Source organism: Mauremys reevesii, linkage group 1, assembly GCF_016161935.1.
Source record: "Mauremys reevesii isolate NIE-2019 linkage group 1, ASM1616193v1, whole genome shotgun sequence".
NCBI classification, from domain to species: Eukaryota; Metazoa; Chordata; order Testudines; family Geoemydidae; genus Mauremys; species Mauremys reevesii.
In genome coordinates, this window is record NC_052623.1 from 263,192,435 (window position 1) to 263,220,273 (window position 27,839).

Consider the following 27,839-nt stretch of genomic DNA (forward strand, 5'->3'; position numbering starts at 1 on the left):
TTACTAAGAACTAAAAGATAACATCTGTCTCCCTCTCAACAACTGGGCAGACAAATTGCTGCCAATATCATTTCACTCCACTACCCACCTATTGCCAAAGGGAACTCCAGATGTACCAGTGGTTAAGATTATCTAGCTTCACACTGTTCTGCCTTCAGTCTTTTTATAGAAAAAAGTAACATTAGGAAGTTCAGAGCTACAATGTCACTATGCTTCTGGTCATCAGCTGAGCAGCTTTCTTCTTTGCAACAGGGTTTATTGCCACTAAGAACGCAGCTGTGTTCTATCTCGCTGAGCTTAAAAACATTTTCACAACAGGTGAGCCATGAGAAGGCAGCTATACATAAAAGCTGATTTCTTTCTGCATGGTACCATAGCTTGAAACTCTTCAATTGTATGAACACGGGGTTACTTTTCCCAATGGAAACTACATGGTGTGCAGGGAATTTTATTTCTTTCACTGAAGGAGTACTGCAGGTACTCAGCCCATGAAAGGAAAAGTCATTCCACTCTGCTCTAAAAATGTTTGTGTATGGTTGGCCTTTTATTCTCTTAAAGCTCAAACTTTCATATACTGGCCATTGGCTTAACTCTTTTCCACGGTAACTGATAGGAAAAGTTAAAAAAGAATGTTTGCAGAGGACACTTAGGAGTTTTTGTCCTTTGGAGCAATAATCCTAATAAGCTAATTTTGAATATTGCCATTTCTTAATTGGGGGAAAAAAACCTGTTTTGTAATGTACTGCTAAGTGAAATATGCCAGGACTGAAATAATACAGAATAAAATACTATCAAATTCTCCATACTTTTGTTCAGGTATTGATTTTGAAACGGGTATAGCTGAGATCAAATTGAGCTTCTGTGAGTTGCTGAATTTCTTAGAGGGAAAGGCCTCTCATATGATGCAACCTACAATTTCCCAGGAACTCACCAATTAAACTGACTGTGCTAGATGGTGATCCCTTACTCATGGTGAATTGTATGTACTCCGCGAATAGTCCTAATGGAGTCCATGAGGTTAGCGTTGGAGTAAAGCGCTACCCAGCGTGAGTAAAAGAATCAGAATCTAGCCCTAAAGGAACAATTTAGTGATAGAACACAGGGGGTGTGGAGTCAAAGGTGGCTTTAATCCATTTTTGTGCTCTCCTGATCCTGGGGCCCTGCCTAGGTTATGGCAGCCTGCAGTGCCCCTCCTGTCCCTCCTGTCTTCAGTCCCACCTCTGGCATGCCCCCCTCATCAGGGACTGCCAGGAGGCTCTCAGAAGGCAGCTTTATGAAGGTGCTTTTAGAGCCCTTTTAGGTTGCTACAGCCCTTTTATGCAGCATAAGAGCCATTGAGAGGCTCTGACTTATGATAAAACAAATGGAGCACATCAGTGTGTACAGCAGATGGCAGCTGAGCAGGAATGCAAGATTGACATCTTAAATGGGGAACAGGGTTAGGACTAGAGCTGGTTGGGAAATTTCTGATGCAAGTTTAATCAGAAAATGCTGATTTGTCAGACCCAAACTATTGTTCAGAAATGTCTCAGGTTCGATGACCTTTGGTTAAGTCCCAAGCAGAGTTCTGGTGGATCCTTGCCTGGTTTCCTGGCAGGCTGCTGGCGAACATGTGTTTCCAGGGTTTGGCTCTGGGGCAGCCTCACTGTGTGGATTGCTCTGGGGGATCCCAGCTGACTCCCAGGACTTCCTGTGGGTGGAGCCGCCCCAGAAGCACAGACCCTGGGAGTCCTGGGCGCTGCTGAATGAAGTTGACGTGATTCTTGTCAGTTTACCTGCTGCTTATAGAAGCCACACATGGTGTTTCCAAAACCATTCCCCCCCCCCCCCCAGAATTTTCAGTTCACACAGGAAACTTTGAACAATTTGGTTTCAGTCTGAATCAGAATGAAGTCAGATTTCTAACTGTCAAATTTCCCTTGAACCAGAAATCCTGAATTTCAGCCAGCTGTAGTTAGGACTAGTCTGGTAGTCTGCTGTCCTGAGTGGAATCTGGGGTTTGTCCTAAGCCCTTAAAGGGAACTAGGGAATGGAGAGTGGGGTTTTCAAAAGTGCTGAAGTGGTGTAGAAGCATAAATGCCATTGCAAGCCAATTGGACTTGTGCTCAGAAGTCACTTTGGGGCTTTTGAAAATCCCACTGAGTCTAATGTTTTCAAGTGAGTCTCTTTTGATTGACCAGTGGAGCATCACTGATGGGCTCCCAGAGGAGCCACACCCCAGAAGGTGTCTGTGACACTAGGCCTATGAGAGGACATGAAGATGCCAGACAACTCTCTCTAGCAAAAACAAAGAAGTGAATGAATGTTTCAAGAGAAGGATATTTTTGTGACATTGTCTATTTTCATAATCATCACAATGAGGTACTGATGGCTGGGTTGCTGTGGTCAAGGTTAGGCAAGTTGATGGAAAGAATCATATTGTCCATCCTGCTTTGATGCAGGGGGTTGGACTGGATAATGAGTGGTCCCATTATCATCTATGATAATGCTAAGCTGTAGCACAAATTTACAGTGATAGGGCTGATTCAGTTGGCAGTGATGTAAGAACAGTGTTAAGCCTGCTCTGTTTTCCCTATGTATTGTAGCACAGGTGGTGTTATCCTGTCATGTAACAGCCCTCGTTGGTCTCAGCCTAATGAGGATAGCCATCCAAGTTGCCATCAACTTTATCCAGACATTTACATTCCTGGGATTTGCCAATTTGTGCCATGCTTTTTTTTGTTTTTGTTTGTTTCTCTGTGAAATTTTGTTTCTTCTGAAGTTTTCCAATCAGCTCTGTTTGTGATAAAGACTTTTGCTCCCCAGGATCCAACCAGCACTCAGCGGCCTGAGAATCAGGGAGCTGGAAATATAGCAGAGGGACTAGTCCTGTTGGTCTGGCGCTCTGTCTCTGCTCATAGCTAAGTAAAGTGATCAGCTGCAGAACTCTAGCGCAAGTGCTTAGACAACAAGTACCTTTAAGCTACAGCTGAGGATTTTAAGAAAGCACAAACAAAAAGTTGCAATCCCTTAGGTCCCTGCCCTACCACAAAACCAGCTTTACGCTTCCTGATTAGACCTATTTTTACCAGCAGGCTTGATATTTGGAAATTTGATACATTACAATGTCATTCTGCCATTAAATCGGTGCTTGTGCACCAAATGTACCCAGGCACACATCTGTTTTGCAAGAGAAACCACCAGCAATTGCATATTTTCTCTCCTCCCACCCTTTTTTTTGTATGCTGTATGAATAGGTTGATTATAAAATGTGTATCTTCATGTATCAGGTACCATTACTATGGCATTGCAGTGAAAGAGAGCTCTCAGTATTATGACGTGATGTATTCTAAGAAAGGAGCAGCCTGGGTCAATGAAACAGGAAAAAAAGAAGTAACCAAACAGACAGTGGCGTATTCACCACGATCCAAACTTGGAACGTTACTGCCAGAGTTTCCAAATGTCAAAGATCTAAATCTGCCAGCCAGTCTGCCAGAGGAGAAGGTAATGGCTTTTGAAATATTTCTTTGGCTTGCCTTGCTTTTTTCCTGTTGATGAAAGGTTGATCTAAAATACAAGGATCTTAAAAAACAGTGAGTTTAATAATGCCTTGGTTTTATTTATGAGGGACTTAATTGCTCCATGTGCTAGGGGCACGTATTTTTCTCTCACTTAAATGTCTGACAAAAAATCTACTGTAGCTTTTTTTTCCCCTTCAACATTTCTGAGTTCAATGTAAACTCATTCTGTAGACGCAGCGTATACAGTAAGAAAGGGTTAGCAACGGGTATCTGTTTATGTCACCAATTGTAATATTCTAGGCCTCTGTTTCTGTAATTGACTATACTATCTACAAAGTCTGAACTCCCTTGTTTGCAAGCTGAAAGAAATCTATTATAACACTTTCCTGAGGAAATAGTGTATTTACTACATTTCTCCTTCCTGCAGGCTGGAAAGTGAAAGAAATCTTATATGTGCATATAGCAAAATGTCTTGACCCTTGATTGATCTACTTTGCAGACACTGTTCATGTGTTTAGTAAATATGTAAACGGAACAAAATTAATAGGGTTCTATATATCCTAATTAAGGGCTATGTTCTTCCTGTTGAGCTCATCAAGGTTTTTTTGCTCATTTTATACTTGCAGAATCTCCATCAAGGAATCCTCTGTAGGTCTCAAAAAGGAGAATTTAGCTTTAAGACTTGCATTGTTCCTAATAGTTATCTAATTGAACTCATCACTTCAGCTGATTTTAGTATTTTTTGAAATTATATATGGAGGGAAACCTCCATGTTCCTTTTGTACTGTGTATTTTGATAGTCATTTTTAAAGCAGACATTTTTTAAATTTGATTTGATTTTTTTTTTTAAGTAAAATGATCTTTTGTGTGTCTTTCCTTTTCTTTCTCAGGTTTCTACCTTTATTATGATGTACAGAACTCACTGTCAGCGGATACTAGACACTGTAATAAGAGCCAACTTTGATGAGGTATGCTGAGAAAGAAAAGAGCTGTAGTTTAATAACATTTAATGTATCCAGGACTTCTGGAGCATATTTTGAATGTGATATTTCAAATTATAGATTATCTGGTACATTTTTGTAAATAATGGAGGATATTTACATTAGTGTATATACGGTGATTTATGCATGGGGGAAGGGATAGCTCAGTGGTTTGAGCATTGGCCTGCTAAACCCAGGATTGTGAGTTCAGTCCTTGAGGGGGCCATTTAGGGAACTACGGTAAAAATCTGTCTGGAGGTTGGTCCTGCTTTGAGCAGGGGGTTGGACTAGATGACCTTCTGAGGTCCTTTCCAACACTGATATTCTATGATAACTCTTATTTATACCATCACATAAATTAGAGAAAAAAATCTACTAAATTATCTAGTCTACCCCTCCTCCAATGCAGGTTTGGCCCCTACAGTATACTCTTTAAGTGCTGGCCAGTCCAATTTTGAGTGATTCAAGAAATGAGTGTTCCATCACTTTCCTAGGGAGATCTTTATACAGTAACATATCAATCTTCAGGCATTTTTCTCGATGGTCAGTATAAATTTACCATTACCCAGTTACAGCCTTGTGCTGCTAGTAACACTTACCATTGATTGCTTGGATATCTGTTAGGAATGGGCACATATTCTGGATACAAGAGTCAGACTGATTTATTGCAGCCAGTTTGAGGCATCACATAGGTTTGACTGGCTTCAGTATATAAACTACCCCCACAAATTTGCAACCTATTTTTCTTAGTCCGAGAACTTTCTGGTCATGCACTTACATAGCCTTTGTTATAGTTCAAGAAGTTCAAACTCCCAAAATTGCTGATGTGTAAAGTAATTTGCAATTGCATATGGAGAAAGTATTTAGTTAAGGAAAATAAGTCTGATTACAGAGAGACTGGGATTTGCAAAGGAACCTAAGGGGAGTCAAGACACCCAACTCCTGTTGAAAGTCAATGGGAGCTGGGCAACTATTCGGGTCGGCCCCTTTGAACATCCCAGCCAGAGTGTGGGCAGAATTCCCTAGACCTGTCTCTCATGCTGCATTATTCCCCACACTTTCCCAGTTTCAAGCTGAGGCTCTTTAAATGATTACATCCAGCCGAGATGTTTTAATTTACTCAAGAAAAATAGGAACGCTCTCCCATTTTAATATTTTCCATTGGTAGCTTCCCTGTTAACAATCGCCCATCTTCAAATAGGGATCAAGGCAGTTTCTTAATGAGAGTAAAACCGACATACAGCTTATATAAGGCAAATACTCCCTGTTCTAGTCCCATTGACTTCAGTGGCACTGAATAAGCATATATATAGGAGAATTTGCAGGTTCAGCTCCACAATAGTTCCTTAGTCAAATATCTTGTTGGGAAATTGGATAGTTTTTCAGCACCTCTGATGGCTATAAATTTAACAGGCCTGATTCTCAACTGCTTTGCACTTTGTGTAGTCATTTACATCAGTTCAAATTGGGTCTAAAATGCTATCAGATTGGAATACTAATGTTTTGATTGCTCTAAAACTCATCAAATATTTTTCCATGGAAAATGGCTTTTTTTCCTAAATGAAAATTTTCACAGAAAATTTCTGTTTTGGCTGAAATTCCCACCTACCTTTTTATTTATTAATCTGAAAATAGATTTCCCCTCCTTCCCTATTTCTCTCCTCCCCCCCCCCCCTTTCCCTTTCTAGTGGAAACATTTTCAGTTTCAATTTTTTCAAAAAACCCAGAAAATGTCTTTCAAAAAACCAAACATGTTTTGTTCCTTCCAAAAATGTCCATGGAAAATACTTCCCATATTTTGACCAGCTCTAGCCTCCTTCCAGCATTCACTTTGCACATGTATAAATGGCTATGCAAGGTGCAAGCTGTGGAAAATCAGGCTGTATATGTGGAAGTCAAGGTGCTGCACTCATTGTGCCTGCTGGTGGAGAATGAAAATTGTGTGGCATGCATGGAACCCTTGCAGTCTGCAAAAGCAAAAGCTTTCCTTAAACTGATCTCCCCACTGGTAATGCCCATTTATCCTCCTGTGCATTTATCTTATGATGTACCATGTTTATCTAAGTTACAGCATAAGCCTGTCCAGGTAGGGACTCTGTCATGTGAGTTTTGTGCAGCACTATGTACAACTATGGTGACATATCAGTAATATGGAATTAGATCATTTAAGAAAAAAATCATATTTGCCATGTATAATTTGTGTGTGTGTAATTCTAGGTTCAAAGTTTTCTTCTGCACTTTTGGCAAGGGATGCCGCCTCACATGCTTCCTGTATTGGGTTCTTCCACTGTAGTAAATATAGTTGGGGTTTGTGATTCAATATTGTACAAAGCTATTTCTGGAGTTTTGATGCCAACAGTACTGCAAGCATTACCTGACAGGTTAGTATGTTCTGCAGTATTGACAGTTTTTGTTTGAATTGTTTTTCTTAATTGTGTGGATTTGTTTTCACTATTGGTGCAGTTCTTAAAAAGCATAATTTCCCTACATAGTTCTTATTTCTTGAATCCAGGTCAGAATCAATTTAAATGAGTTTAAAGATAGATAGAAATGTCTCATAGCATATAAATGGTGAGACTGCAGCTGGCATGTGAACGAGTGCCGACCAGAAATCTATAGGTAGTGGAATGCCTTCGTTATGCTTCCTTTGAAAACTTTCAGAGAGGCTGCTCAGTCACTTCTCCAGGACTGAGAGCTCAATATTCCAAGTTATGGCTCCAAGAGTAGTTAGTACGGTCAACCTGCATATGCACAAATGCATACACAACTGCAGAAATCCAAGCATTGGTCTCTGTCACAGGCTCTGACCCACATTGTTCTTCCACTTACTAGGAATAGAATGCGTGTGGGGGCCGGGTGTAAGGCTGAGCTCTGAAAGAACATGGATGCGTTTAAATACTATAGTGGGCATGATAGAATTGTGTCCATTTGGGGGTCACTTTCTTCACATGGTCCAGAACCAGGGCCCACACAGCCTGTCTCTACAGGAAAGATACATAGAATTCCACACTAGTTTGAGAGCTAAATTCTCCTTTCTGATCTGCATGTCAGATCTTGTCTGTTCTCTTCCTACATGTAATTCATTTGTGTCCATGGAGTTTTGCTTACATAGAGAAAGCAGGGTTAGGGTCATCAATTAACTGCAGTTTTATTCAACCAGTGTATGTAGCTTCTTTTTCTCTTTGTGAATTATCTGAAAACAGACTTAGATTTTTATGAATTTGATCAATATTCAAAATTATTTGACAAAATTCAGCAGAAGATTTGCTAACAATTTGTTGAGACTATTGCTTTGAGTGTTCACTCTTTGCACCGCACGTTTGGTCACCTACATTTTATTGTAGCTCTAATTACAGCAAACGTTTTCTGGCTTTTGTTCTACTTAAACTAGAGTGCAGTGTTCAGATTGTATGGTTTCTTAAGTAGATGCAAAGTATCTGTCTGCAACTAGGAACAGGGTACAAGCGTGGATTTCTTTGGTAAATCTTGCAAGTTTTTGCAGACTTCAGCTCCTCCCCGCTACCTCCCCAATCTATTTCATCGGAAGGATTAAATTGCATAGCAGCCCTTTTTTCAAGCTGCTTAGTTCTTTCAGAGCAAATAAGGAGAGACTTGAGTGTGAATATGGACTTTTGTAATGCATATAAAGGGCCAGATTGTGGCTGTTAAGCCATGTCCCACACTGGAGGGAGTGCAGAAGGGTCTCACAGCAATGGAGACACAGCAATGGAAGCCCTTGGAGGAAATCTTGCTGACTCAGCCGGAATTCCCTGGGAACAAATGTTACAGTGCCAACAAAGCCAACCTTTCAGTGGGGGCATCAAGCACTCCCATCCACGCCCAGCAGTCTAAGATTGCCCATGTGGAGGAAGGCAGGACCATGGCCATGTCCTCTGCAACAAACCTCTTCCTGCCCCAGTGTGAGTAGCTAGAATCCACAGGAAACTGGCTGTGCACTACATCCAGTGAGTTGAGCCCAGTCCCCGCACAGGGGCTCCATAAGGAGTGGGAAAACTTCTGTGTGTCCTCCCCCTTCCACCTTTGTGTACCCATGCAGGGCTAGGCACAATAGAGCTCAAAACTCTAATCTTGAGTCTCCTGTTCCTTAAAGTGGGGACTGAGAATAGGGCCATGTTTTTTTTTTATGACAGTTGAATAGGTTGAGGCTGATTCCCCTCCCTGCCCCCAACTGAAACCACCAAACACAAGCTTAGTGAAGTATGGAGGCCATCTTTAAAGTTGATTTGAATGAGGAAGATGAATCTGAAACTATTCCTGAGCTCAATGTATTTTGGGTATTTTTCCTTTTGCTTCAGATAGTTTCAGATGTTTTCTATACTATCCAAGTCCTTGATCCTGCAGGTGATTCTATGTTCACAGTGGGGCTGCCTACAGGTGTAGGAGCTGCCCAGACAGTTACTTGCATGATCAGGGTTCAGATCTGACCCGGTTTGAGAATACAGTTCCCAAAATGTAGTAATGGGGCTATTTCTTCCCCTTTCCAAACTTCTAAAGGTCTGATATTTTTATGCAGCTTCCTATGTTTAGTCCTGTTTAAACTATTCACTAAAAAGCCCTGTTACTGGGCTGCCAGTGGGCCCCATAGACTGTAGTAGGGTGAATTATGCTCAGAAGAATTATACTAGTGTGAATGTGGATTAACACCACTGACTAATGGAATTTCTCCATGTAGACACTGGTGTAACAGAGAATTGAATCTGGCCCAATAGCCACTCTACCTTCCTGAAGTTATGTCAAAATTTCCCTTTTATGTTATGGAACAATTGTTAAACGTAAACAGCCAGTGAGACTTCCAGAATCCAGATGTGGCTGTTCAAATTGGCAATTAAGTGCATGAATTCCTGTATTATGAACCTTAATGTCAATTTCATATCCCAAATGGGGGATCTAAATGTACTATTAAGATGCCCACATCTGAAAATTGTGTCCTAGGTACTTTTGTTTATAAATTGTAACTAAAAATGATATGCTGGGTGGTGGAACCCTGGCTTTACATGCTTCCAGGCACTGCCGTATAGACCACAGAGTGTACATTTTCTGAAGTAGTGATTTCTCTTTTCAGCTTGACGCAGGTGATCCGAAAGTTTGCAAAACAGCTGGATGAGTGGTTAAAAGTAGCTCTCTATGACCTGCCAGAAAACCTCCGAAATATCAAGTTTGAGTGTATGTATTGAGCAATCTCTTTTTTTTTTAATGTGAGAAGAATGTGTTATTTATCAGTTACAAATTAATTGGAAGCTAGGAAAATGTTCCATTAGTCATGAAAAAAGATCAGCATTACAGATCTTTCATTAACCAATAATCTCCACTCACTCATGAGAACCAATTTCCTTTAAATGTAATAAGTCACAGCTCTAAGACCAGTTGTCTTTCCCTTTTTGTGGACTCTGATAAGAAATTAATTTGTTGACAGTAAGCAAGCATTAAGCATGATATTAGGCAAAGCAAATTATTAAACAAACCTATAGACTTGCACAATTTGAATACAGCTTGAGGCCCTCACTCTAAAGAAGTGCCAGAGTTAAATATGAAGGGGATCAAATTACCCTGTCACCACAGGAAAGGGCACTATGCCTTTTCAGACATGCTTTGTAGATGCCTGCAGTGCGCATCACCTATTGATAAAGCCTGCTTTATTTCACAGCTCTCCATTCTTTGCTTTTCAGGAGCAGTACATTCCACATCAGAAGTTTAAAAAAAAAACTAATTTAGGAGAAGGATTAACTACTGATCAGCATGGAAAATTAGGAGTATGTTTTGCAGAAAGTACTCAGGACATAAATTAGAATAATCCACTGGATATTTTTGGTCATTTACTTAGTTATTCAAAAATTATGGAAAATGTTTTCCTGAGAATATTTTTGTCAGTTCTTTGTCAATTCAAAACTATTGAGAATCCACAACAGTGAAATCTGTTCTGCTCATATAAATATTGGGACAATGAATATATATATTTTAACTACCTCCAGGGGCAACATAGAAGGAATATGTAAGACCAACAAATCTGACTTCAAATATCTCTATAGATTATTTGCTTTGATCTGCAGATCTTTAGTGATTATAACATGAGAATAAACTTGAGAACACACTAACATTTACTTGTACTTGATGCCTGGCTATGCTGCAAATGATTACTTACTGCTGGGCATAATATTTACTCTTGTTTGTGCAGTCCCATTGAAGCCAATGGAAGCATTGGTGACAGAAAGCTGTATGGCTGTGAGTGTTTGCAGGATTGGGATCATACATTTTAGATGCTGTATGCAGAATAAATATTGACAGCCTAGGTTACAAGTATGGATACCTTAATAAGATGCCCAAATCCCTTTTTGGGACACTCAAACCATCATTTACAGATATAAATAATCCTTATACATACTTGTAACTACTGATTTGAGCATCCAAATGTGAGATTTGGATGTCCTATTCAAAAGTCCATCTTTGAAAACTGGGCAATTAATATGAACAATAAATAAGTCACAAATGTGTGTCTTAACAGAAAGGAAATTGATGCTAGTTTTAACAAGGTACTTTTAAAATCAAGGTTCTTTATTTGGCATATTACCTAAAGGTGTAATTCTCCTTTCCTGCAGTGTCCAGAAGGTTTTCACAAATTCTCCGGCGGCAGACCTCATTAAATCATCTCTGCCAGGTAGGTATTTCAGTGATTATCCATTCTTGATAAGTTTATTCTATGCTGCTTTTGCTGACAGTTGTAACATTTGCAGGTTGGATATTGCATAAAGAGAAACTTTCTTGGAGGTAACAATAGAACATGAGGCTTTAGTACGGGGTGGGCAAACTACAGCCCATGGGCTGCATCCAGCCCATCAGATGTTTTAATCCAGCCCTTGAGTTCCCACCGGGGAGCAGGGTCTGGGGCTTGCCTCACACCGGCACTCCAGCCGAGGAGCAGGGTTGGGGGCTTGCCCTCTTCTGTGCGGCTCCCAGAAGCAGTGGCATGCCAGATGATACAGATAATACAGCCCAAGTCTGGGTTGTCTTCACTGATTAATTTACACAGGACTGATGTGTGACCCCGATCCAGCACCACCCATGTTTCCCTCAGCCTACTCCTTCCCTTTGTGCAGGGAGGCCTCTTCATGGTCCAGAGGATGGGCAGGTGGTGGTGTGGGGGCAGGTGAGCCTCCTTTTCATGTGTCGGGGGGAAGATGCATACTCAGAGTGCTTCCTCCCTACATAGATCGATGGGGAGGATCTGGGCCAAAGTGTTTTTGTTCTTGGACTGACATGGACCAAACATTGCAGCCCAAACCTTGTAGAATTAATGGTCTAGGGAGAGAGCAGTTTGATTAGAAACACCTGGCGAGATTTGTACTTTGTGGAAACCAAATACATGCTGAGTAGAGTTGGTAAAAATGGCTTCAGAGTTCTGTCCAGCTACCATGGCTGGTAACTTCCAGAAAGGATCAAGAGGTGTGTAGGGTTTGAGAATCAACTTAGTGGGGCTCGCTAAGGGAGCGTAAAAGGGGATGAAGTCTATTTTTAACCTAATAAACCATGAACTAATGAGTAGATCCGATTGGATTATAGGCATCAAGAACGGTGATCCACAGTGCAGACATTACCTTTCAAATGCTGGAGGACTGGAGGAATGTGGATTTGAACAGCATTACCAAACAAACTCTCTATACCATGGAGGATTCACGTGAGGAGCACAGAAAGCTCATCATACAATGTAAGACTAAAACCCTCAAATGTGGAACGGGGAACCCCAAACTGTATTTCCTGTTGAATACAAAACACACAATAATAATAAGGTTCAGTTTTATAATAATTGCTTTACAGTCAATCAGTTTAATAACTGAGATATTGTAGCAATGTGGGAGCACATCATTACTGGCTACTGCTCGCTTGCTGCTCAGATAAATACTGAAACGTGTATCAAAAAGAAAGGTGAGCCCAAACCAAGATGTCCCACTTTGAGACATGGATATGGACAATATTCTGTTTAAGAAATTATTTCTCGTCTTCCTAGTGACTAATGCTGATCTAGGCCCCGATCCAAAGCTTATTGAAGTCAATGGACGTCTGCCCATTCCCTCTAAAGGGCTATGGATCAAGCCTCTAATCATTTTATCTGATAGAGTAGAATGATGGTTCTTTACCCAGTTATACTATTGTGAGATAACTGCCTTTTGAATGGCTTTGACAGCAGGACCATTTTTGTTTGAGTCACTTCCAGGGGCTTTTTCTTTTTTTTTTTTTTTTTTTTTTTAAAGACGTGGTTTCACAAAGCACTTTGATCAGCAAGTTAGTCTCTGATTGGCTGAAGTTTTATTTATGAACTTTTAGAAGTAAATATGTATCCCACATCCAGAAATCTGATTGGCTGACATAGACACTGCTTGGTTTATTGAAAGGCATAGGTCAAAGAATGACTTGTAGAAACCCTGAGAAAGTTGTGCTTTCTTAAAGGGGCAAGTTGGTTTTAGGGTAGGGTGACCAGATGTCCCGATTTTATAGGGACAGTCCCGATTTTTGGGTCTTTTTCTTATATAGGCTACTATTACCCACCCACCCCCCCCCCCACACACATCCCATCCTGATTTTTCACACTTTGTCTGGTCACCCTATTTTAGGGGGAAAGCTCATCTATTCCATGTGCAAAATAGTGACACAAGTTGCGCACAGAATGTGCATGTGATAGCCATTTCTATCCCTTAGAACTCTGACAACAAATGTGTGTGCATCCCTGGGTGTGCTACACTGAAATATTAAAGATGAGTATTCTTGTCTTTAGTAGCAGTCTCAACCTCTACCTCCAGCTGGAGTCGTCCTCCTTTCTTTCCTGAAGATGACAAAAATGCTCCCATGTACTTCACAACCCTCACTGACCTCTGAAAGACTCATCCCCAAGCAGGAAGAAGGCCTCACATCCCCTGACCACCTTCTGCTGGCTCCATTTCCCAGTAGAAAATTGTTCTGGGATTCTTGCCAGTTCCTCCTAGCTCCTGAGTTTACCTCTTGATATGACCCTCCTCCCCACTGAGGATTGAGGGGAGTGAGCCAGGAATAGGCAGCAATGAGAGGTTGAGAGTAGTGAGAATTCAGGGCAGGAAGGAGGTGAAAAATAATTAGTTCAGGACATGCTGAAGCCTAGAATCCAGACTCATCCTGGCTCCCAGCAGCCAGAAAAATCTCTCTTCTTCTTTAACCATCCTCAGCATACACCCAACACCCCTAGAAATTATCTAGTTCCCAAAGGGTTAATACTTAATATCAGTAATGTTTCTGGCCCAGATTCAGGAGAGCATCCCCATTTAGGAAGGATCCTTATGCAAGTGCTAAACTTTCAGTGCATATTTAAATCCCATGAAAGTTAAGCAAGTGCTTAAGAACTTTCCTGAAGAGTGGATGGAATTCAGCACATAAGTGCTTTCCAGAAGGGGCCAGTCTTAGCAGGTAGCAGTTTGCAACAGAAAGGGAGAGGAGAAAGGTGTGAAAGAAGGAGACAGAGAAGAAAGACCAGAAACAGTAACCCAACCCAGTGTACATGTTGAGGATTACATTGAGACAAGGGTATATATGTGACACTGACCTCAAGAGCCTTTTTCCAACTTTGGATATAGTTTCTACCTAGATGAAGATCATTTAAAGATGTGCAACCAAGGATATGTCTACAAGGAGCTAGTTCCAAAAGGTGAACCTTCTTTCTGGGGTGGTATTTTCAGCTCACTCACAGCAAATTCAGTACTGTTGTTGCAAGTCAGTATTTCCCCTTCTACTGGAAGGTTTACAGCAGGCTGGAAATTCAGCTTAATTCCTTTGAATCCTCCAGTAGTATCGCCTCCTCTCTTCCTTCCATGCACTCTTACTGCTGTTGATAGATTTTTCCTCTGAATCACCAAGAACTCTAGGATAACTATCCCATGTCCCGCCATCTTATGAGTATTGCAGTAGTACATAGCAGCCATAGTCTGAATCAGAGACCATTGTGTTAAGCACTATGCGCACACAGATTGAAAAGGTGTTCCCGGCCCCCTGAGGCTTGCCTCTCCAGTGCTCAGTCTCATTTCAAATCCTGGTTGAAAACATAGGTAAGGGGAAGAGACAAAGACAAACTTTTCTGTACCTCTAAAAGGGGCTGGCATAGGTTGGCTTCAAGCATTGGATGAAGATTCAGGCTGGTTCTTATTTCACCCAGTCCACTTTACTTATTTCCCACACACACATGCATGAAAGTGTCACATTTTTTCTGGGTTCCTCCTCACATGATGAAATTGGGCCCTCACTTTATGATTATGGCATTGGGATTTCTTAATACACACGTCGAATGTAAGTTTCCAATGCTCCTTTACATCCTGCTGGTGCTGGGAAATCCCAACACTCAGTCTCCAGAGGTTACAATTTCCAACGATAATAACTGGAAAAATAGCTTCCAGATTGGCAGATTTCCACCGAACATGATAGTCGTTTGTTACTAGGAAGTGGCTTTTCTCGTTTTTAACAATAGGGCTACTTCTATCATGATTTTTCCCCGGTGCTCCATTCCTTCAGGCCCCTGCAGATGTGTCTGCAACAGCTGCTTTGGGCCAGATGGTAACTTTGTAATCAGCCCTGAGTAAAGGATGGTTCATAGCGGCACTTTCCCAGCAGCTAACCAGACAACAAACTGGGACTCGGAAGATCACAGTTCCACTTGTGCTCCCCTCCTCTCTCCGCAGAGGATGTAGCTGAAGCAGCTTACTCCCCACTCTATGCCCAGCCAGGTACTGGATTAAGGAGGCAGAGCAAGGGTTCATCCTATGGCCTGCTCCCTCCACCCTCTCCCCACTGGCTTGCTTGCAGTGGGAAGTATTGGACAAATAGAGTTGTCCCCTCTGCATCCAGAGTCCTAATATGAGCAGGTTTGAGTGGGAAAGGAAGGGGAGTCTGGGTGGCTGAATAGCATCTGTGACAATCTATCCCTTTGTAATTAAGTCTAAATGGAATCAATGCACAGTCATTTGTAAGACAAGGAAACTCTTAAATGCGTTCCTACTGGATCTGTGGCTTCAGCTCACAACAATACTTCCCAATCTGCAGAGCCCAATCCAGGGTGCTATTACAAAGAATGGCCATGCTGCTCAAGTGGAGAGCATCCTTGTATTTTGCATTTTTTCTCCATGTCTCCTGCACTCTTCCCTAGCTGCCAACTTTGCACTTTGCTGCCTCTCCCTGCCCCTAGCATCCACTCCAGTGGTGGGAAATTCCTCTCTCCTGCTGTTTATAATGAAGTATAAATGGACGTGCACAGCGCATTTAAATCACCCTGTGACACAGCAGGTATAAAAGCATCTTTTCTTTTGATTTAGGGGACCATTTTTTGTAGCTAAATTACAGAGCAATTCCTTGAGATGCTCAGACACATGAGTCCTTGTCTTCCAATAGCTTCTTCTCCTAAATAAATTGGAGATTCTCCTATTTAATTGACACATTTGAATGGGCCATCTGAGTTTACTCTCTATGTTTTTGAAAAATATATTTGGAAGAGGATCACCTGTCTGTAGAGACTCCTTTAGGTATAGTCAGCATGGCATTTGTGTGTTGGTAGTAATTCACTTTATAAAAGTACAAGTTTTATAGGAAATACTTTTTTTTGCTTGTTTGATGTTACAAATAAATGACAGTTGCCATTGAAGCTCATTTTCACAACTAAAGCATTATGCACTGGAGATTTGCTGATGAGAGGCCTATCAACAATACTCATCCATTGGGTGTTTAAAAGATTCTCTATGCATTTCTAAATCAATTTCATGCATGGCCTTTTTTCCTCATGAGGGTCAAAGCCTAGCTTACTGCTCTGCACTGTGAACACCATAAATGTGTTTTACTTCCGGGCATAGACATCTGAAGCTTAAATCAAAAGATGAATTTCAAGTGATGGGCCAAGATCCTGCTCCCACTGAAATCCTTTAAAAACTCCCACTGATTTCAATAGGCGCAGGATAGAGACCAAGCACAGTAATGGTTTCAACCTCTTTGATGTCTTAAGGTGTACATAGATACATTTATAGTTAAGTGACCTGTTATAATTAGCTGAGCAAATTGGCGACGTATTATTGACTGTTTTGTGACAGTTGTTTTCTCTATAGTTTTAAAATGGAATTAAAGTCCTGATTTGGAGTATTTTTCTTTGTTTGTTAGTGTATCAGGAATTTGATCATCTTTTGGAGGAGCAGTCACCCATTGAGTCCTACATTGAGTGGCTGGATTCCATGGTGGACAGATGCGTTGTGAAGGTTGGTAAATAGGAGTTAGGACCCGAGTCACTTTATGTGCAGTATAACCAATGCAATATTTGTTTTCACAAAGCAGTAGGTATTTAGTAGACACAGACTCAAGGTGCAAAATCTGGAACCAAATTCCAGACTCAAAAGTCGAAGAGTGTTCAGATTCAAGGCTTTCACTCATTCCATTCTAAAAATAGGAGCCATTTGCAAAATTCGGAGCGGGATCAGAGTTCAGATTTTCAACACCCCCAACGTTCAAGGGTGTATGGATCTGAGGTGTTGGTTCAGACTCCTCTCTAGTGTATAGTGAACAATGTAGCATTGCAGGTGGAGATCATAAATTAATATGCCCTTTAGAGCATTTAATGAAGATAATATTTAGTCCAGCTGATTCATTTTAGTAAATAAAGGTTAACAACTGGTTATAGTTCAGCTAGGGATTAAGCTGTTTGATTTTTAGGAGTTTCCCTGAAATGCCAGTAACTGAATTCTGACCTAAATTTTAGTATTATTTGAGTGGACACTTACTGATTGAACACATGAGCACTCTCAGCCAGTCAGACATCAATACAATTGTATGCAGTATGTGTAACTATACAATTTACCATATACTTTTAGCTTCTGTCTGTGAATGATAATACATTTTGTATTAGCATGTTCTGTTGGAAAATTGCAACTCTATTTCCAGAGTTCACTATTAGACCTGAGTAAATAACTTAAGAACACTTCATTAAACAATATTACCTCCTTTTCTGTTTGCAGAATGTCCACAACTCCCACCCACCCACCCCAAATTTCCCAAATGTATCAATTGTTTGAAATTATTTAATTTTTTAAAAAATGTCTCTAGTCTATAGATTGCTATGTGAAATCACTATGAGTGGTTATGATGGATCATATTGGACCTGGTATTTTTTCTATTTGCTGACTAGATGAAAATTAATGGGCAATTTCACCTTGAATGGTCCCTTGAAATATGTGTTAACTACTTATGCTAAACAGTCTGTTCCAACTTGTATTTAGCTGTGACATTCTAAGTTTTCCAGACCCGAAGAAGAGCTCTGTGTAAGATCAAAAATTTGTCTGTCTCACCAACAGAAGATATGACCTCACCTACCTTGTCTCTCTAATATCCTGGGACCAACACGGCTACAGTAAAACTTATAGAAAATGAGCTTTTGAGAGTGTAAACTTACAATATACTTTCTGAGAAGTATAATTGTGAGTAAAACATGATCATCTGAGTGTTCACAGAAAGAAAATGCAAAGAGAATGTGAACACACCAAGAGCCAATTAGTTTAAAAATTCAGATTAATACATTGTTTTTGCAATATATTCCCAGCAGCATTTATTATAAATTTTCTTCCTGAACTAGAGAATCTCTAACAAAGGGAATCAAATTAAGATGAAGACCTGGATGTTGCTAGGCAGTCTGATAAATCTCTTCATTATTTATAATCCAAATGTTACCCTCCACAAGCATGAGCATTTTATGTTTTAGGGGTTATAATTTTATTGTAGGCTTCTTCCTGCAATCTCATGTGTATATAATTATCACTACTGGGTGGCTTCATGTGTATCTGTTTTAATTTTTATCCTAATTTTCTTACAATAGGATGTAATTTTAGTGAAGAAAATGAATGGACACGTTCAGTGTTGGGTTGGGCCAGACAATGGAAATGAAAATGAATGTTTATTATCTGTGTGAAATATATAATATATTTTCTTGTAGGTAGCTGCCAAGAGACAAGGCTCTTTGAAGAAAGTGGCTCAACAGTTCCTCTTGATGTGGTCCTGCTTTGGCACACGAGTGATTCGGGACATGACTTTGCACAGTGCACCCAGCTTTGGTACTTTGATTTTAATTGTACTGATCGGTTAGCAGAGTACAAAATGCTAGATCAAGAGCTGTCACTCTCTTCTGAGTGACGATCCCCTCTTTTTTTCACATGTTCATAACCTTTAAAAAAAATCTCTTTGGGGGGTTGAAATTTTCAACACATTTTCTGCCACCGTGTCATTTTTTCTGATGCTTTTGAACAAATTCCCTTCAGTTGTTTTTGACGTCCGTAAGAGTAGAAGAATATAAACTTATCCCATTAAAAAAAAAAAAAGATTGTCCTGTTTCTTTTCACACAGAATTCAAAAACAACTGTGCTTTGAAACCTGGTGTGTAAACAGTCCCTACTGAGGACTATGTGTATGTACAAATTGAATTAGTCAACAATAGGAATGATTGAAAATGGGCTATTGTGCTTTTGTGTTTTCATAAGTGCACACTTGTCAATGTATGTTATTAGCAGACTAATAATAATGAGGATTGTGAGAGAGCAGCACTGAGCCACTAGCATGTTTTCTTCAAGCAGTGCTTTCTTGTGTTTTATTCTCTTAGGTGATGCTTAGATACAGGGGTGCTGGGCACCCCCAGAAGAATGTAGACCTATAGATAGAAAGCTTCCGAGCTTTGTTCATGTACCAGTAAGCTGAGGGGAGCAGATATTGGAGGCTGGCAGAACACTATGAAATCCTACATGGGGCACTGGGAAGCTGGCCATGAGGACTCAGTATTACTAACCCCAAGCAATCAAAAATTGTGTGTCAGGCCACCCAAAATCATGGGACTGGCTTAAAAAATGTATTTTTTTAAAATGCATTTTGGGTGCTTTTATTTATCTTCTGGTTTTTGAATCTCTAGGGTGCATGTGGGTCACATTTTTAAGTTTTACTCCATGATCATAAAGGCTAGAAACGTACTTGTTTTTAATGCAAGCTGAGAGTCTCACATATTCACAAGCCGCCAGGAGCTGGGGCTTTAAGAAAAACACCAAATACCACACGACTCTTGATAAAATCTCAAGAGCTGACCTCACTGTCTTCTGAGAACCTTCAGGAGCATTTTGTTCTGTGGTTGGTCTTCATGGCTTTCCCGTTGTCAGTTTCTTCTAAGCACAGCTTTTAAGCAAGCACAAGAGTGAATCGCCACTCCTAGCAGGCAGTCATTCATTCATGCCCGTCACCCCAACCGGGGTATGGGCCGCCAACCACAGTGAAAATCCTTAAAAGGCCTCTATGCACAGCTTTTGTATTCACTGGATTGTGCTGAAGTACCAGTGCCCTGACCACATTTGATATCTATTCCCTCTCATATTCGCTCTCCCCCTTATTCACCAAAACTCTTTTCACTGTGGAAATAGAGGTTGCTCGCATTGCTGAGCATTGCATACTTCTCTGCACAATGCAGAAACCTCTTGGAACAGGTACTGAGCAAACACCGAGTTCTGAGCATTTTAGCTCTCTGTAGCACTCAGCTACACTGTGTAAATGGAATGTTGAGGTCACACCATTAAAATAATGAAATGTCAAAAATGCAAGTTAAGGTTCCAAAAATTGCGCACTCTCTATCAAGTTGTATATAAGCAGCTTTAAATTCCTATTTAGGCTAAATTTGTAGCCTAATAGAATACTGTTTTTTGTAAGATGTATAAAATAAAATATACAGGATGTGTAGTCACACACGTATACCCCTCCCTACACAAAATGTATCTATTTAGATATAATGGTGTATTAGGAAAGAGGATATCAGCAGCCACATGCGATATGCTTTCCATGGCATTTGGAGAATTACTCTATACCATTCTAGTAAGACAGGTCTTAAGTGCATACACCATCTTAAAAGTATGTTTAAAATAAATTGCTGTCTCTTAAAGGTATTGGTAATTTAATTACATTAGTAGTCACCAGCTACATCTGTTAAAAGTGTCTGCTTTCAAAGTATTATAGTACATGTCAAATCAGTATAAACTGGTTTTCTGAAAATAATGCATTTTTAAAGGATATAAATAATATAGTATTATTTTAATGACTTGGGTTTGATAATGCTGCTTGCAGCACTACTGAACAGGACTATCATTTATGTCTTCATTATGGCACTGTAAACTTCCTAAGGTTTTCTTATAATAAGCCCATGTAAGCTCTTTCTTTCTACCAACACACTCTCTCTGTGAATAAGGGCTTTTATTTGTTTTTAACAGAACCCTTGAATTTCTCCCACTTTGGGTTCAAAAGTGCAGGTCTATTGAAGTCAGTGGGAGTTAGGGTGAGCAAGGACTTCAGATCCTCAAAGAGGATGAGTATTGAAACCACATCCAGACCCCAGTATAACAAAACTTGGACTATCGCTGCTCCCACTTCTCGAAAAGTGACTGACATATTATTTACCAGCATCAACCAAATGATAATCTCAAGAATGAATGCGGTAACATTCTAATTACAAAGCCATTGTAAGGCACATTTGGAACATGCTCAGCTATAATTCCATACAAAAGTCTAATTATCCTCTGAATGTAAATGTATCAGAATCATACCTGAGGAACTTGTTGTGGGTTTAATTTAACACCGTTCTTCCTCTCTTTTTACAGTATCATGCATTTTAATGAGTACTATACAATAGAGAGAAGCAAAGATGACAGATATATTTTAGATTGTGTCTTCTGTATACATTTGTTCTTATCTTAGATGAAAACTTGTGTATTTTGGCTACACTGGTGACTATATAAACAGGCACTGATTTTATTGATCATTCTAAGTAATAAACAGTGCCAGATCTTTACACTTTTGTTTAAAAAAAAACAAAAAAATATTATTTGAGAGTGTGTTTGAAACAAAAACATGATAAAAATTACTTGTTTGATTCTCTGCTCATTCTTATATACAGTACAACATATTTTAGCTTTGTCATCATTTCATGATCCAGAAATTTGACTACAGAATGTTTCACTATGTGTCACTGGGCTGGTAGCATCTATCCTGAAGTGACATACAGATCTGAGTCTGGGCAAAGCTTTTAAGCATGGTGCATGGCATGGGCAAGTCAAAACGATTCCTGGCAGACAAAAGCTCAGCTCTCTCCTTTTTCTCTCCCTCTACCCCTCTTCTGTCTATGTATATCAAAGGCACAGTTGGTGGCAATGTTTTGGTAATGCATCCTGTGTATAAAAACAACTAATTAGTAGAAGGAGCCTTCCAATCTTCCCCAGATCTATATATCTCTGTTTTACGATACTTGTACATAATTCCCGGCTTTTGTGAATAGCTGCTGATGTTTATTGTGTATTAGCTGGATAGAATAGCTGTAATAATATCCTCGTTGCATTCAATTTGGTCTTTTTGAAAAGAGAGTCAAAAGCAATTTATTATTGTAGGTACACTATCTAGGGGGACTTTTTATCTCTAACTAAATGAATATATATTTTATCAGACACAGATTAATCCTCTTCAGTACCTAGAGCTATATTTGAAAGAGCCAGTCATAGGTTCCTGCTAAATACAGTAGCTTGCAAAACATAAAGTATAAACAGTTGTACATGAATAGCTGCTCAGCAAGTCACTGACATGCATATCCTGAAACTGGTTTCATTTGATCTTACATTTAACTTAATTTAAAATGTAAAATTATTGCATTAATTTGATACAACACCCCTTTTTTGTAGCGTGTCTTATAAACTCTGTCTCAAACATTCTACAGAATTAAGAAATATCGAATGGTAAAAGAAAAGAGAAATTCAGAGAGACACAAGGGAACCAGATAGTTTTTTAAAAGGTATACTCAGTATTATCAACCCCAAGTGTTCACAAATCAAGAGTTAGGCCTCAAAATATCATGAGATTTTAAAAAATAATAAATCTTGGGTTCTTAGTATTTGTCTTCAAGCATGTGAGCATTTAGCATGCCTGCTTTCAAGGTTTTCTCTGCAATCTTAAGGCTCAAAACTTTCTTTTATTTTTTTAATGAAAGATGAGATTGTCACATAATTACCTGTCTCGAGGAGCAAAGGCTTAAAGGAAGAATACCAAATATCCTGAGACTTGTGATTAAAATTGTGAGACTTGGAAACACTGAATATTAGGCCTGATTTTCCTCTGGTCCAGATCACTAATGACTCCACTGAAGTCAACAGAGGTACACCAATGTACAGCTTGCGTGAGACAAGAACCAGGCTTGTTCTGGGGCATAATGCTCCAGCTTTACGCTGGTGAACCCCAGTGGAGTTACATCAGTGTAAAATGGACTAACACAGTGGTCAGTCAGGCCCATTGTGTTCATGACACTTCTAAACAGGGTAGGATTCTACTAACATTGTAACTGATGTGAGTCATTTTGAAAATAGCTCTCTTATTCCATTTGAAGTTTTTACAAGACTTCCAGTTCAAAAACTTTATAAAACTAAATAGCTGCATAGCTTGGCTAAGGCTCTCCACTACATTGCACCTTATTAGTCATTTTAATTTCTGTAAGATGGCTGTGAAGTATACCGTTTTGATTTGCACAGGTGTAAATGATCACTAAAGTAGAGAATCAAGCCCTTCATATTCGCTAGTGGAAGAAGGTTTGCCCATCACTACGCATGTGTTCTATTTAGAAAAATGTCCCATGTTTTTGGTTTTGGTCTTGCTCCAAGGACACAAAGCATCTGTTCTCCCCCCAATGTGTGTGCATAACTCCCATGAATGACAATGGAAGTTACACATGCGTGCATTGAGAGAATGGAACCCAAAGACTAGAGCTGTCGCAACTGAAGAAGAGTGTGTGCACAGTTGGTTTGAAAACCTAATTACAAGGTAGCATTGCATTGCATAATGACATGGGGCCTTTCAGGCTGCTTCTCCTACACTCCACTTGTACAGTATATATGAGCAAAGAACCACATATTTATGGAGCAGCTGTAGACACTCGTTAAGGTAAAAACAAGCTTCCCAATATAAGCTCAGTTTCAACCTCCTCCTCTAACTTCCTTCAAATTATGTATGTAGCATCCCATTCCAGGGAAGGATTTTGTCTTAGAAGTTTGGTTAAAAAATCAGTAACGAAATTTGAAAGTTTTGGGCCAGATCCTGGGCTGTGACCAAGGACCTGACTATGGGAGAGAGAGAGCTTCTCTCTGTCCCCATCTGCCACCTTTGCAAGCAGTGAGCTAACACCTCTTGGCTTTTAAGAAAGGGGCCCATTGGCAGGACATTCTTTTGTGAGGGGCCCTCAGTTTTGGAATTCACCATCCCATTATCCCCATGTTTGAAACAGACAAATCAATTGATATTCAGAGCACAATGAGAAAGCCATCTCCTTTCCCAGGTTTTGAGGAGTGATGAGTATATTGAGGGCTTGTATTTGTGGTTGGGGAATTTGGGGTCTATGGGTGGAGTTGATTTCTGATTTCTTTGCAGCTGGCTATTTTCTCTGGTGTTGGGGTGGCTGGTGGGTTTACTTTTTTCCAGTCTGACTATTCACTCTTGCCAAAGGTACCTAAAGCTTTTGCTAGATAATTTTAACTGTACCATGCAAGTCCAAATAAATATATCTAAAATTTACTAATCATTGGTGGAAAGCCAATATAAAAAGAGCAAGTTAAATTTCTCACCTGAGTGACTCTTTGCAAAAAAAAAAAAAAAAAAAAAAGTGAAGTATTCACCCAGCTCTGTTGTATAATATAGATAGTACAGCTGGTTGAAAAATATTAACCCCAAATATCAAAGTTTCTGTTTTGCAGTGGTTGATACAGACCCATTTTTCTGTTTTGTACAAAACCAGTTTATTGCAACTTTTGTCTAAAGTGTTATCTAGATGTTTATGCACATTTTTTGTTTATCAAAGAACAGGTTTTGGTAAATGAAAAATTTTGAAGATATTTTGATTAAAAAATCAATACAAATTGTGATTTAAATTTTTACAAAAAATGTATTGGGACATTTTTAAAATTACAGAAAAGAAGGTCAACATGTCTTTGTGATTTTTTCATTTTTGCAAAAAGATTGGTTTTGGAAGAAAAAGCATTGAGTTTAAATATATATATATATCATACATCTCTAGTAGATGCCAATATGCTCTCCAGACAAAATCATCTGTCTTGATTTTCTTCTATGCTTCCTATCTTCTATACACTGCTGAATTTGCCCAGTGATAGCATATGGACATGTCTACTTCTCACACTGAGTCCTTGTATAAATTTTTAAATCTCTGTCTATGGAGGCTAAAGGAAAAGTCAGTTTTTCCCCAGTACTGCTTCCCTCATGTCTGTTCTCTGCTTCTTGGCATTTCTCTAACTGAACTGAGACCTGAAACTACATGGGAAACTTTTTTTTCCCTGTCCAGATCCATGTCTGTATAGCATGTCTCAAATTGCCTCCTAGGAAGTGGTTTGCCAGGAACCACCAAGAAATGTGCTTGCAACCTCCAAGACTGATAGTTGTTAAAGATAGTAATGCCTGTCCCTCATGTTGGGAGATCACAGGCCAGGCCAAAACATTCAGGACACTTCCTATTCCTGCTATAGTAATGTGGTACTTAATAACTTGATAGATGCCTCATGTGGAAGGATTGATGCCAGAGATATTGATGCTACTTTGATTGGCTAAAGCAGTGTTGATACCTCTGGCATCAGCCTTTCCACGTGGGACATCCCACAATTGCCGCTAGCATGTTTGGGAAGTAGTGGAAACCTCATCTGTCAAGTTATTCAAAGATAGACTGGATAAAACCCTCAAGCTGTGCCATAGGGAGTGAAAAGGTGGATGGACTTTTTTACTTAAAGTCTTTTAGTCTCTCGTTGATATCATTCTGACATATACCTTCTCTGATGTCTTAGATAGCTTGGAATTGTAATGCCAGAACATATCATTGGTCTATCCCATTCAGTATTCTACATCTGTCAGCAGGGCTGGCTCTAGACCCCAGCGCGCCAAGCGCGCGCTTGGGGCGGCATGCCGCCGGGAGGGCGGCAAGCGGCTCCGGTGGACCTCCCGCAGACGTGCCTGCGGAGGGTCCGCTGGTCCCGTGGCTCAGGTGGACCTCCCGCAGGCATGCCTGCGGATGCTCCACCGGAGCCGCGGGACCAGCGGACCCTCTGCAGGCACGCCTGCGGGAGGTCCACCGGAGCCGCGGGACTGGCGACCACCAGAGCGCCCCCCGCGGCGTGCCGCCCTGCTTGGGGCGGCGCAATTGCTAGAGCCGCCCCTGTCTGTCAGTAATCTGATGCTTCAGAGAAAGTCAGAAAAGTATGCTGTCTTGTTCTTGGCCAACTGTACAATGCTAGGATGTGAGAGCAAAATATTTATTCCCAGCTCTCAGCTAGGTAATCAGTTTACATCCTAAAGTATGATGATTCTTAACACTTTTAATTTTTAACCTAGTTAGTCTAACCGCAAACATAACATACCTCCAGTCATATAATTATGAAAAATGGGAAAGTTCCTTATTTATAAATTCTCCAGACTGTACCTACCCTGACTGACACAATGTTTCCTGTTAAAGCAACTTATTTTAAGGTGTTTGGGCATCCTATCATACATGAATAATGGGCTTTGATTCTTGGCACCACTAATGACATTACCAGAGACTTGGGAAGAAAATGTTCTGGCTTTAGAGGTCCTATATAAATGGTACGAATGCCCAGTCAGCTGAAGAATGCTAACAAAAAGATAATCAGACTCTTGCTGGGAAGATGCTGAAGGAAGGCTGGGGTGCAGGTCCTGTAGTTTCCGACCTTCACCATATCCCTCCCTTTATCTTTCTAGTTTAAAGACCCCATGCACAGTCCAGCTAGCTCCATAATACTTAGTGCTAGTGCATTTGACAGGGAATAGATTTTTATTATTTTGATTCATGTCCTGCTTTCCCAGACCACCTCATCTGACTTAGTAAGTACTTGCTTGGACATAGCAGAGAAAGCTTGGTACAAAAGGCAATTCTTGCTCAAGATTTATAATTACTACAAAATGATAATTATTTGTCAGGACACTTTTCTCAGGAACTGGACCCCAGAGACATAAATTTAACTTCTGAGAAATGATCCTGGAATTCACATCATCTGTATAAATCCAGGTATGAATACACTGTGGTAATCAGAACCCAGACACACAAACACCCTCCCCTCTTCACTTGCCTTTAACATTGACAGATGACTCACTTTTCAGTAAGACACATGCTTCAGTAGCAGGACTATACAGGGGCCAGTGGTATTCAGTGGTTTGATTTTTTTGTTTGTTTTTTGATAATACTGTAATCATTTATGTGATAAGTAATATTGAGACCATTAATTGCTTTTATATTTGTTCACATTATTTCATTCCCAGGGTCTTTTCACCTTATTCACTTGATGTTTGATGACTACGTATTATACCTGTTAGAATCACTGCATTGTCAGGAGAGAGCTAATGAGTTAATGAGGGCAATGAAAGGAGAAGGAAGCACAGGTGAGTTTGTTTTCTTAGCAGTATCTTATATGCCTTCTATAATTTTAGTCTCTGTTATTCACTCATTTCTGTACAAGGGCATTTCCCTATTCCCATTCATCCTAATGAGGCCTTTCCAGAAGGAATATGTCATTTTTCAGCTCTTTTATTATGTCAGACAAATCAATTATGAGCCTCTCTGGTTAGTGAGTGTCCTGAAATTGATTTTGAATGAGCCTGCCTGCTTATTGTTGTCACTATTGAGTTTAGTTATGAAGGTCTGAAAATTTCAACTCCTAAACCTGTATTTGAGATTTCAGCAAGGGAATTTTGTACTGAATGTTCACATCAACTAACCTATAAAACCACAGTCACATTTAAGTGACACTTGTCTTGATTCCCCTCTCCCTTACACTGGCTTTGCAATAATATGTCCACTGTCTTTGGTCGAGTTACTCCTGATTTTACACCACTATATCAGAGAAGAGAATCGGGGTGAGTGATTTTCATTGGTTAAGATTAAAGCCAAAGCTATTATTTATGATATACTGATGTTCAACTTCCAAAGAAAAAAAAATCTACATTATCAATAGAAATACAGATGCCAGATACTCAGTGCTGTGTGCTCAGGTACTTCAGTACAGCCCCAGCAGTGTGGAGACCACCTGTAACCTCTAAGTTCAGGATGCATGTGATGAGAAGGAGTCCTCAGCAGGCATAGAGTCAGTGGAGCCTGCTTCCATCCCTCCCTGAAGCTACAATTAATTTAAATGGGAGTTGCATGGCTAAATCCCTTAGCTGGTTTTTGAAAAGCTCACCCATCCATTTTAGCATAGATTAAATTTGACACCTAAGGTTTAGGAGAGGAAGGATGATC

General features: G+C 40.0%; 1 protein-coding gene across 1 annotated transcript in view; it reads left to right on the forward strand.

Moving 5' to 3' along the window:
- RFX4 (regulatory factor X4) overlaps positions 1-27,839 on the forward strand; it is a 100,945-nt gene that overhangs the window by 38,891 nt on the left and 34,215 nt on the right. The window contains exons 6-14 of the mRNA XM_039519314.1: positions 3,270-3,483; positions 4,391-4,468; positions 6,698-6,861; positions 9,564-9,664; positions 11,095-11,153; positions 12,056-12,200; positions 16,652-16,746; positions 18,471-18,588; positions 26,864-26,983. Coding sequence (XP_039375248.1) covers positions 3,270-3,483; positions 4,391-4,468; positions 6,698-6,861; positions 9,564-9,664; positions 11,095-11,153; positions 12,056-12,200; positions 16,652-16,746; positions 18,471-18,588; positions 26,864-26,983 — 1,094 coding nt within the window. The remainder of the gene's footprint in view (positions 1-3,269; positions 3,484-4,390; positions 4,469-6,697; positions 6,862-9,563; positions 9,665-11,094; positions 11,154-12,055; positions 12,201-16,651; positions 16,747-18,470; positions 18,589-26,863; positions 26,984-27,839) is intronic.